This window comes from Salmo trutta, chromosome 11 (genome assembly GCF_901001165.1).
Source record: "Salmo trutta chromosome 11, fSalTru1.1, whole genome shotgun sequence".
Lineage (NCBI taxonomy): Eukaryota > Metazoa > Chordata > Actinopteri > Salmoniformes > Salmonidae > Salmo > Salmo trutta.
Window position 1 is genome coordinate 16,895,387 of NC_042967.1, and position 13,139 is coordinate 16,908,525.

Genomic DNA, 13,139 nt, shown 5'->3' on the forward strand with positions numbered 1-13,139 from the left:
TATCAAAATAAGACTGGTGGGAGTCATATCATGTATTATATGATCAAACTAAGGCTGGTGGGAGTCATATCATGTATTATATTATCAAACTAAGACTGGTGGGAGTCATATCATGTAGTATATTATCACACTAAGGCTGGTGGGAGTCATATCATGTATTATATTATAAACTAAGGCTGGTGGGAGTCATATCATGTATTATATTATCACACTAAGGCTGGTGGGAGTCATATCATGTAGTATATTATAAACTAAGTCTGGTGGGAGTCACGTGGTGGCCAGTGTTTATAATCCACTGTGGTTGACTGATAAAGTGTTTCACTACCTAAAGTCAGACAGACGCAGGACAGTGCAGGGAGAAGACACAGGTACAGACGTACATTAGAGTTGAGCTAAGAAGTAGAAGTTACTGTATTTGACCACAAGTGTTTAAAGATGTCAGAGGGAGTCTATAAAATATCAGAAGGAATTGAAGATGATGAGCCTGATGCAATGAAGATTACAGACATTGATGGAAAATTATATGCCGACGTAAGAGCCTTCAAGCCCAGTACAAGAAATGTTGTTTCTTCAGGTAAGATTGCATGAACACACACACCCACACACACACGCATTAACACACACAAAAAAATAACACACACAATACATTACAGGTGTGATAACCCTGTAGTACTATATCTATATTTGTCCCAATCCTGGATGATAAAGTAAAACACATTACTAAAGATCTTACTTTATTAATGTTCAGTGGTGGAAGAGACCCTCTGGAGTTGCTGCAGTGTGTCTGGGGCTGCTGTGTGTTCTCCTACTGGCTGGGATCATAGGCCTGTCTGTCTACTGTAAGTTTAGTATGTTGTCACTGAGACTTATGTAGCCTACTTAATCATACTTAATCATCAATGGTGTGGTAGTTACATGTTTGATTAACTTTTCCCTTTTACAGATGGAGTCATTGATCATCACAACTCAACAGAGAGAGACCAGCTACTGGTCAGTTACAACACCCTGACTGAAGAGAGACACCAGCTACAGACCAGTTACAACACCCTGACTAAAGAGAGAGACCAGCTTCAGACCTGTAACAACACCCTGACTAAAGAGAGAGACCAGCTACAGACCTGTCACAACAACCTGACTAAAGAGAGAGACCAGCTTCAGACCTGTCACAACACCCTGACTGAAGAGAGAGACCAGTTTCAGACCAGTTACAACACCCTGACTAAAGAGAGAGACCAGCTTCAGACCTGTTACAACACCCTGACTAAAGAGAGAGACCAGCTACAGACCAGTTACAACAACCTGACTAAAGAGAGAGACCAGCTTCAGACCTGTTACAACACCCTGACTAAAGAGAGAGACCAGCTTCAGACCAGTTACAACACACTGATTAAAGAGAGAGACCAGCTTCAGACCAGTTACAACAACCTGACTAAAGAGAGAGACCAGCTTCAGACCAGTTACAACACACTGATTAAAGAGAGAGACCAGCTTCAGACCAGTTACAACACCCTGATTAAAGAGAGAGACCAGCTTCAGACCTGTTACAACACCCTGACTAAAGAGAGAGACCAGCTTCAGACCAGTTACAACACCCTGATTAAAGAGAGAGACCAGCTTCAGACCTGTTACAACACCCTGACTAAAGAGAGAGACCAGCTACAGACCAGTTACAACAACCTGACTAAAGAGAGAGACCAGCTTCAGACCTGTTACAACACCCTGACTAAAGAGAGAGACCAGCTTCAGACCAGTTACAACACACTGATTAAAGAGAGAGACCAGCTTCAGACCAGTTACAACAACCTGACTAAAGAGAGAGACCAGCTTCAGACCAGTTACAACACACTGATTAAAGAGAGAGACCAGCTTCAGACCAGTTACAACACCCTGATTAAAGAGAGAGACCAGCTTCAGACCTGTTACAACACCCTGACTAAAGAGAGAGACCAGCTTCAGACCAGTTACAACACCCTGATTAAAGAGAGAGACCAGCTTCAGACCTGTTACAACACCCTGACTAAAGAGAGAGACCAGCTACAGACCAGTTACAACAACCTGACTAAAGAGAGAGACCAGCTACAGACCAGTTACAACACACTGACTAAAGAGAGAGACCAGCTTCAGACCAGTTACAACACACTGATTAAAGAGAGAGACCAGCTTCAGACCAGTTACAACAACCTGACTAAAGAGAGAGACCAGCTTCAGACCAGTTACAACACACTGATTAAAGAGAGAGACCAGCTTCAGACCAGTTACAACACCCTGACTAAAGAGAGAGACCAGCTTCAGACCAGTTACAACACCCTGACTAAAGAGAGAGACCAGCTTCAGACCAGTTACAACACCCTGATTAAAGAGAGAGACCAGCTTCAGACCTGTTACGACACCCTGACTAAAGAGAGAGACCAGCTTCAGACCTGTTACAACACCCTGACTAAAGAGAGAGACCAGCTACAGACCAGTTACAACACCCTGACTAAAGAGAGAGACCAGCTTCAGACCAGTTACAACACCCTGACTAAAGAGAGAGACCAGCTACAGACCAGTTACAACAACCTGACTAAAGAGAGAGACCAGCTTCAGACCTGTTACAACACCCTGACTAAAGCGAGAGACCAGCTACAGACCAGTTACAACACCCTGACTAAAGAGAGAGACCAGCTACAGACCAGTTACAACACCCTACAGACCTGTTACAACACCAACACCATTCTCAGTGAGTAAACCTACAGTAGTACATTTTCATTAATGCCACACACTTTATCGTGTGTCTGAATTTTTTTATTAAGTATGCTGTGTGGTAAATTGATGGAAATTCATGTTTTCATCTTGTAGAACAAACCTGTCCTGAAGGCTGGCAGAAGTTTGAATCCAGTTGGTACTTCCTGTCTACTGAGACTAAAACCTGGAAGGAGAGCAGAGAGGACTGTCTGGAGAGAGGAGCAGACCTGGTGATCATAAACAGTGATAAGGAACAGGTGAGAGAGAGAGAGAGAGAGAGAGAGAGAGAGAGAGAATGTGGGTCTGCTTTGGGTAAATATGATCAAACATATAATAATATATATATTTATCTTCCTTAACAACAGGAGTTTATCTTCAACCTCAACAAGGGAGGCTGGATTGGTCTGACTGACTCTGTTACCGAGGGGACCTGGAGATGGGTGGACTGCACCCCACTGACCAACCCAAGGTAATATACTACTGCTCTAATAACACTGACCACAGTGTAAGGAGTAGGACTGATTCTCTGTGTTGTTCATACTCTAGGTCCTCGATACTCAACTGGTGGACCAACACTGACCACAGAGTAAGAGATGATGACTACTCAGTTCATTCAACCTTTATCTATACAGGTTATTGTCATTGATGGCAGCAGTCAACAAAGTTGAATTTAAACTGAAACATTTCTGTACATTATTTAGGATGGTGATGTTCTAACTGTGATATCTGACGATTATTAACCCTGTAGGTACTGGTATTAACCATGATATCTAACTGTTTTTAACCCTGTAGGTACTGGTATTAACCATGATATCTGACTGTTGTTAACCCTGTAGGTACTGGTATTAACCATGATATCTGACTGTTTTTAACCCTGTAGGTACTGGTATTAACCATGATATCTGACTGTTGTTAACCCTGTAGGTGCTGGTATTAACCATGATATCTGACTGTTTTTAACCCTGTAGCTACTGGTATGAACCATGATATCTGACTGTTTTTAACCCTGTAGGTACTGGTATTAACCATGATATCTGACTGTTTTAACCTTGTAGGTACTGGTATTAACCATGATATCTGACTTTTGTTAACCCTGTAGGTACTGGTATTAACCTTGATATCTGACTGTTTTTAACCCTGTAGGTACTGGTATTAACCATGATATCTGACTGTTGTTAACCCTGTAGGTACTGGTATTAACCATGATATCTGACTGTTTTAACCCTGTAGGTACTGGTATTAACCATGATATCTGACTGTTTTTAACCCTGTAGGTACTGGTATTAACCATGATATCTGGCTGTTTTTAACCCTGTAGGTACTGGTATTAACCATGATATCTGACTGTTGTTAACCCTGTAGGTACTGGTATTAACCATGATATCTGACTGTTTTTAACCCTGTAGGTACTGGTATTAACCATGATATCTGACTGTTTTTAACACTGTAGGTACTGGTATTAACCATGATATCTGACTGTTTTTAACACTGTAGGTACTGGTATTAACCATGACATGTGACTGTTTTTAACCCTGTAGGTACTGGTATTAACCATGATATCTGACTGTTGTTAACCCTGTAGGTACTGGTATTAACCATGATATCTGACTGTTTTTAACACTGTAGGTACTTGTATTAACCATGATATCTAACTGTTTTTAACCCTGTAGGTACTGGTATTAACCATGATATCTGACTGTTTTTAACCCTGTAGGTACTGGTATTAACCATGATATCTAACTGTTTTTAACCCTGTAGGTACTCGTATTAACCATGACATGTGACTGTTTTTAACCCTGTAGGCACTGGTCTCCAAATCAGCCTGATACTGGTGGTGGCCTAGCCATATATGGTGAGGAAGACTGTGTTCACATACAACAACATCAGAGTCCTCTTGAGGCATGGAATGACTTGTCATGTGACAGCAAACTCAAATGGATTTGTGAGAAAGTGCTTTAGCATCACCATGACAACACTCTGTAACACATACAGCAGCCCGCAGTACACACAACTTCCTCTTTTATTCTCTCTCTCTCTCTCTCTCTCTTTCACACTCTCTCTCCGTCTCAACCCCCCCTCCCCCCACCACACACACACACACACACACACACACACACACACACACACACACACACACCGTCTCAACTAATCATCCCAAGTTTACAATTGGCTCATTCATCCCCCTCCTCTCCCCTGTAACTATTCCCCAGGTCGTTGCTGTAAATGAGAACGTGTTCTTAGTCAACTTGCCTGGTAAAAGATGGCAAAAAACATTTTTAAACACATGCACGCAAACGCACCTATTATTGTATTTGTTTGTATTATCATATTAATAAAAGTTCTACTTAATTCCTGCTTGTTGCTTCCTGTGTACCAGTAGTTATGTTTCACACGTCATCAGAGTCAACATGAAGTTTGCAACCAGTTTCAGGAAACTAGGCATATGTCGTGGGTCACTACTTCACAGGAGAGCCGTTTCAACGTAAAATTAAAAAGAACATCTAAATTATTATTTTTTGGACAGAAATGCCTTCTCGAACAAGTGACCTTTCATGTGCCTTAATAACAATCTTGTATGCCAACTGTAAATACGAATACAATTGTTAAATTACGAGACTTGTTGGTTTAGCCACAGAAAAAGCCAGCAAACTTCCCGCTAGCCATGATTGGCGAAGATAAAGTATAGGCTGGACATGCCGAGAGATGAGTTTGGATTGGTCTGCCATATAGCACGATTCGAGCTGGCTAGTATGTCTAGGTAATCCTGTCTAACGCGGCTTTTAAAACATGTATCGTGTAGCGAAACTACATAAGTATTGCTTTAAGGAGATGGAGAAAACATCTGTCTCCGGATTACATATTCAAACTAAGGGCAAACATGGCATCAGACAGGAGAAGTGTCCATCCATGAATGATGTATACTGGTAAGATCGTCTAGCTAGCTAAATCTGATTTTGACAGAAAGTGGTTGCATTTCAAGTTAAAATACACTGATAGCAAGCTAGCTAACGTTACCTGGCTGGCTCACTAGCTAATGTTATGTGTATGATCTTTTTATTTGTATCTCAGAGCCATTTGCTTGGCTAGCTATAGCCTCATTTTAGCTAGCGAACATTGAACCTAGTTGGTTAGCTACCTGCAGGGTAGTAACGTCATGAGTTGGGATTATGGTTCATTGTTTACCTAGCTAGCTGGCTACATGTCTTAACAAAAGACTTCACTATGCAAGTAACCATTTCGGGTGCGTTCGTAAATTCAGTCTGGCCATCTACTCCGATTTCAGAGCATTCTCGTCTGTGTGCCAGAGCGCAGAATAACCACTGAATTTACGAAAGCTCAACACCCGTTGAATATGGCCGTTGTCAGTAAATGTCAACAAATTAGCGTAATTAAATTGTTGCCAGCAGCATAGTTACAGTCACCAACACTCTGGATAACATAGCAGCCTAACCAGCTCTGCTGGGCCGAGTAATGTTCAGTGAGCTGTTCTCTCATTTGTGTCTGGAAGTAGCTAGCAAGTTAGCTTGGGTGCTTGACTGCTGTTGTTAGTACAGAATGCTTGGATTAACCCTTAAAGAGATTGGTGGGGCTAAAGCTTAAGAGGGTGTGAATGATGCTGAATGGGTGTAGAGAAAGAAGGGCTCTCCAGTAGTACCACCAAAATATACATTTTCTCAAAAGTGAGTTCACAAGTTTATCAACTTTCAAAGCAGAATTACTTTTCTATTGTTCCTCAAATGCAGTGTAGTGTATGATATACCATTTTGTTGCTCTGAGTCTCTACTTTTATCCAATGTAAAAAAACACAATTAAAAATGTTGCTACAAAAGACCGATTTGAGCAAGTCAGTTACATTTGACTATGTGCACACTCTGCATGCGTTTCATTTCATTAATTCCAATTCAAATACATTCTTCTTACTTACTACAGATATTTACATGCTCCAATTTAGGCCTGGTGATAACATTCTCAACAGTACAACAGTACCAAACCACCATTACATACACTGTACAGGAGTTGACTGTATCACCAATCAATGAGTGTAGGAGAGATATCAAAGGATGTAACTTAATAATCTTTGACAGTCAGTCTTTGTTGTCAAGTTACATATAAGCACAATATCAAATGCTCATATTTGACTGTTCCCCTATATGGGTCCCAAAAGAGGGAAGTGAAGTTGATCTTTTCAGTGGTTCAACCAGCTGTCTCTCAAAATTCCTCAACCAATTAGGTTCATTATGAGAGAGGAGAGCCCGGCTGGTTTATGTTGTCACCTAATCTTCACTGGTTAAGACTACCCACCCTCAATATCCACTTGGAGCAGTTTGTAGTGTCGACTATATTGTAAGAACATTATAATGACCCATGATTATAGTCCTGGACCTACTGAACATGTTGATGTATATTTGGGAGTAAACAAAGATGCCCAGGGTCCCCGCTCCTCTGCGTGAACGTGCCTCAGGCATGCTGCAAGGAGGCATGAGGACTGCAGATGTGACCAGGGCAATAAATGACAATGTCCGTGCTGTGAGACGCCTAAGACAGCGCTACAGGGAGACAGGACAGACAGCTGATCATCCTCGCAGTTGCAGACCACATGTAAAAACACCTGCACAGGATCGGTACATCCGAACATCACACCTGCGTGACAGGTACAGGATGGCAACAACAACTGCCCGAGTTACACCAGGAACGCACAATCCCTCCATCAGGGCCCAGACTGTCCGCTATAGCCTGTCAGTCGCTCACTGACTGTCGTCAGTTACTCAGTCTCTCACTGACTGTCATCAGTCAATCACTCACTCATTCACTCACTCACTGTCGTCAGTCAGTCACTCACTCATTCACTCACTGACTGTCGTCAGTCATCCAGTCACTCACTCACTGTCGTCAGTCAGTCAGTCAGTCAGTCACTCACTCACTCACTCACTCACTCACTCACTCACTCACTCACTCACTCACTCATTCACTCACTCACTCACTCACTCACTCACTCACTCACTCACTCACTCACTCACTGTCGTCAGTGAGTCAGTAACTCACTCACTGTCGTTAGTCAGTCAGTCACTGTCGTCACTCACTCACTGTTGTCAGTCAGTCAGTCAGTCAGTCAGTCACTCACTCACTCACTCACTCACTCACTCACTCACTCACTCACTCACTCACTCACTCACTCACTCACTCACTCACTCACTGTCATCAGTCAGTCGCTCAGTCTGAGCGACTGTTTTGTCTCACCAGGTGGTGATGGTCGGATTCATGTTTATCATCGAAGGAATGAGCGTTACAACGAGGCCTGTAGTCTGGAGCGGGATCGATTTGGAGGTGGAGGGTCCTTCATGGTCTGGGGCGGTGTGTCACAGCATCATCAGACTGAGCTTGTTGTCATTGCAGGCAATCTCAATGCTGTGCGTTACAGGGAAGACATCCTCCTCCCTCATGTGGTACCCTTCCTGCAGGCTCATCCTGACATAATCCTCCAGCATGACAATGCCACCAGCCATACTGCTCGTTCTGTGAATGAATTCCTGCAAGACAGGAATGTCAGTGTTCTGCCATGGCCAGCGAAGAGCCCGGATCTCAATCCCATTGAGCAAGTCTGGGACCTGTTGGATCGGAGGGTGAGGGCTATGGCCATTCCCCCCAGACATGTCCGGGATCTTGCAGGTTCTTTGGTGGAAGAGTGGGGTAACATCTCCCAGCAAGAAATGGCAATTCTGGTGCAGTCCATGAGGAGGAGATGCACTGCAGTACTTAATACAGCTGGTGGCCACAACAGATACTGACTGTTACTTTTGATTTTGACCCCCCTTTGTGCAGGGACACATTATTCCATTTCTGTTAGTCACATGTCTGTGGAACTTGTTCAGTTTATGTCTGTTGTTGAATCTTGTTATGTTCACACAAAAAGTTTGCTGAAAATAAACGTAGTTGACAGAGAAGACGTTTCTTTTTTTGCTGAGTTTATGTTAACAGCTAGCCTTTGTTCTCCACTTCCCCTCTATGATCTATATCTTCCTGGTATGATAGTGTCCTGTCCATCATCACAAATAGCAAGTCCCATTCCCTGGACAGGAGGACTGTGTTGAGATATACTCCGGACAAGATGACCATGTAGAGACATGGAATGATTTATATTGTTTTGCAGAAAATGGTTTAACAATAACCACTGTAACAATCTCTCACACGCACACATGCATACACACACAGTATGGACACAAGTATGCAAACTTGTTGTATTTTTTGTATTAGCATAGACACAACTACCCATGTCATTTTGTTGATACTTCCCTAGAGTTAACACCTACAGCAGTCACACAGACAGAGACACACAGATGACTCAGAGACAGAGATATCACTAGAAGCAGAGACTTAACGTGTAGAGGACTTGCAGTTGACGTACCGCGACTCCTGGTGGCAATGTTGGAAGACCACCACATTAATTAGAAGCAGAGACTTAATGTACAGTAGACCTACATATTAAGAAAGACCCAGGTATTGTTAAAGATGTCTAAGGTCATCTATGCTGAGCCAGATATGAACAAGAAGGTGAAGTTTGACAGAGGTGAGATGGAGGAAAGGATTGTGTATATCTACTTCAGTGCAGACACCCTGAGAGACGGTGAGACCAGCACCAAGAGAGAAGAGACTCCCACCAGCCTTAGTTTGATAATATACCACATGATATGACTCCCACCGCCCAAATTCTTATTTACAATGACAGCCTGGGAACATTGGGTTAACTGTGGCAAAACTATAGATTTTTACCTTGTCAGCTCAGGGATTCGATCTAGCAACCTTCCATTTACTGGCTCAACGCTCCAACCACTAGGCTACCTGCCGCCCCAACTGGGATGGATCCCGAGGCAAATGTGGCTTACCAGTGAACCTCCAGGTGTTCATCATTAATACTGTGTCCATGACTGATGCAACCTGAAAAAGCATTAAAGACAGAGTTAATGAGTACTTGAGGTCACTGAGAAAGTCTTGACATGGCCTGCTCTCCCTTATGTAAGGAATTAAGCATCTTTGCCATGTTTACCTTGTACTGTAGGCTATGTTTATTTGTTAGACTGCACAGTAGCTTATTAAACATATGCATTTTGAAATAGTAAAAAAAATTATAATAATCAGTAACATGTTTCTACCATGGTGTGTTTTTGGTTGATGGCCAATTTTAAATACAGTCAAATGCATTTGTGAATTAAATCGCTTTATTATTAAATAATTTAAGGCTCCTTTCTCTTCTATGTGCTGGAGTTATTTTAAGAATAAAGTACGTTAATGAAGGCAAATAATTGTTGCTTACTGAAACTCCCAAAGTCATCCAATTGTTACAATAGGATTTGAAGCAAAAGCCTACCCGCGTATGGTCAACCATTTCAGCACCGTTTTGTGCTGCTCTGAGACAAGCAAGACTACTTAACATATACATTTAAAAAAAGTAATTCAATAATATATTTATTTTTGTACCACTGTAGATGTTGCAGTCAGTAAGATGAGTCCAATTGTAAAGTGTAGCCTAAAGGCTAAAATGGGCAACCTTGCAATGTATTCAAAGCTTAAGTACTCTAAAACCAGATTTGCCCAACCCCTACAAATATATTCATGTATTATTAACCCTGCATGATAATAGTACAAAACCCATTAGATATTAATTTAGAATCCTCTAAATGCAATTAGATCTACTACTGTAATTTCTTGATCTGTATTGATCTGCAAGTATTTTCATTTAGAGATTCGGGTAAACTATTTGATGTTTCCTTTCATGTGCCCAAGCAATTATTATTGGATTATTCACCATGGCAACCAATGAAATGTGTTTCTTAGTTAGGTTGGCTTGTTTTCAGAATTCACAGCCTGCTAGCTTGTGAAAAACAACATGCCTCCATCTGTCCATCACTACTGTAAATATAAAGAGTGGTTATAGAGGGTGCAACCGGTAAGCACCTTAGGAGTAAATGTCATTTGGCTTTTCAGAGCCGAGCATTCAGAGGTCGAGAGAGAGAGAGGTCGAGAGAGAAAGAGGTCGAGAGAGAGAGAGGTCGAGAGAGAGAGAGGTCGAGAGAGAGAGAAAGAGAGAGGTCGAGAGTTAGCGGTCGAGAGAGAGAGAGAGGTCGAGAGAGAGAGGTCGAGAGAGAGAGAGAGGTCCAGAGAGAGAGAGAGAGAGAGAGAGGATGAGAGAGAGAGAGAGAGAGAGGATGAGAGAGAGAGAGAGAGAGAGAGAGAGAGAGAGAGAGAAAGAGAGAGAGAGAGAGAGAGTGAGACGTCGAAAGAGAGAGAGGTCGAGGAAGAGAGAGAGGATTGAAACATACACATTAAAACGTGTAAATGAGTTCTGAGAGCCGATCTGTTATCCAACGATTTGTTTAATATTAAAAACTGTCAAATGCTTCTCAAAGATGCCCTGTGGTGGTCAAACTAGCACTAACTAGCATTAATGGCAACAATGGTTGACACTTAAATAACGTGCCATAGAATTCTGTGGCAGCCCGCAAGTTGTGCTGCAGTATGATGCAACATTTTAAGGAAGACCCACTGTAGGAGTTGGCAAGACAGCACTAAACAGATATGGGACTCTAGCTAGGGTTGGGTTAAGTTTAGGTAAGAAGAATTGTTTAGGGGTTGGAGTGAGATTAGAAAACAAAATTCCATCCAGCAACCTTGTGTTATGCCTTCCATTCAACACCAACGTATCACCTAACAAGTGTATTTAACTCACACTGGGCACTGTAAGCTCTGACCACTGAGGTTTAATTGAATCAATCACATTCATTATGTCATTGAGGCAGAGCTGCCCTCAGGGCAAGATTGAATACGGAAAATTGTCCCTAACCAATCTGGATTGTTGTTTGAGGTTCAGGCTAAATCTCTATCACCTGTTCACATTCTTTTCACCAACCCTTTGTCCATCTGCTGGTGAATAAGAGAAAAAGCATTTAGCAATTCAATAAACCAATGATCAATCCACAAACAACATGGAAGCTATCAAAAAACAAGGAAGATGAAGATGAAGACACTTAAAATGCCTTTATTGTGGTCGTACGTTCAATGAAACAACATACAAAAAAATGAATGTAAAAAAGAAACAAGAAAACAATGGAACATATTATCTACAATATTGTATGTATACTGCATAACTTTTCTCTTCAATAAAACATATTTGTTCATTGAACAATATATTATAGAATGGGTTTCCAGATGGTGATGTCATACATGACCGATGACATCACAATGGTCTTAAAGCCAATTTGAACAATGGCTTAATGTGGATATGTATCAGTCTTCATTGGTTATTGACATGGCTTGTTTCTGCTGGTGCAAAAAGGTATGAAATCAGGTCATTTAATCGATTAACAACTTCAATTCTGGAGTAGTATTTTTCTCTTAGACGTAGTGGGAAGAATAAAAGTACATTCTGATTGACAAATGCATAAAAAGTGTACATGAAATGTACATGAAGTTCGGCTGTTGCAAATGCCACTCAATGTAACCTGTCTATACTGTGTTATTTGAGGTTTAGGATAGATAGCTAAGTTCCTCTCGGTTAGGCCTACCTTTTCCTATTCCGATGACCCTCCTCTTCCATTTGCTGGGGATCAGGGAAAAGGGTATTTATTCAGCACTATCACATTTTCTTGTCAACAGAAAAAACGTCAGAAAGCAAATTCAGTTGATGTAGAGCAGAAGACAAGAAAGAAGAATGAGAGTGGCACTTCATCCCCCTCTCCAATTCCATCTGACCGTTCTGAACGGAATGCCTCCGTCACCTCTGAGCCTTCACCCTCTGACCAACTCTCCTCCCTCCATCCACCTTCCTCTCCTGTTAAATGTTCCTCTCAGCCTTGCTCTCCTGCTAAACGGCCCTCTGTACCCCGGTCACCTGCCAAACACCCTTCCCCAGTGAAATCCTCTCCAGTGGTGTCCCTCCCTAGTTCTCCCTCTCCTACCAACCCTCTGGACTGTCATGGAGACACCAGCCATGAGGGCACAACAGTCAGGTAATTCAAACAAAAAGTACAGTGCCATCCTAGAGTCTCTTTAGAGAGTTGGGATTAGAGCTACAAGACCAGGGCCAGTGTTTATCAAGAGAAGGAATGCTAATCTAGGATCAGGTCCTCTCTGTCCATAATAATCTGATTTTTCATGTTCTAAAAGGCAAACTGATCCTAGATCAGACTCCTCACTCTGAGAAACTTGATAAACACAGTCCCAGAAAGTTATTTTTCTCAAACTGTAGTTTTAGACTCTTCTATCCACATCTCGTGGATAAAGAGAGTACTAACCTATTGCCCTGGTCTACTTGGTACACTGCATTTATATGGACAGCAATACATGCATAACTACTCAGACTGTGTTTATAGTACAGTGTAGTATTTAATAGAGAGACTGTGTAGAGTGATACAATCTCTGTT

General features: G+C 41.9%; 1 protein-coding gene across 2 annotated transcripts; it reads left to right on the forward strand.

Moving 5' to 3' along the window:
- The first annotated feature begins 348 nt into the window (after positions 1-348).
- LOC115202330 (C-type lectin domain family 4 member E-like) lies at positions 349-4,760 on the forward strand. 2 transcript variants are annotated; one of them, XM_029766415.1, is made up of 5 exons: positions 349-574; positions 749-839; positions 2,857-2,981; positions 3,090-3,193; positions 4,527-4,760. In XM_029766415.1, exons 1-5 carry the CDS (start codon positions 560-562, stop codon positions 4,681-4,683), a joined length of 492 nt encoding a protein of 163 aa, XP_029622275.1. In that variant the 5' UTR covers positions 349-559; the 3' UTR covers positions 4,684-4,760. The 2 variants fall into 2 exon arrangements, 1 of the variants encoding a protein (XP_029622275.1); XR_003879942.1 differs by lacking the exons at positions 349-574; positions 749-839 and adding an exon at positions 2,671-2,719 and having other exon boundaries at positions 2,839-2,981.
- Positions 4,761-13,139: the final 8,379 nt, after the last annotated feature.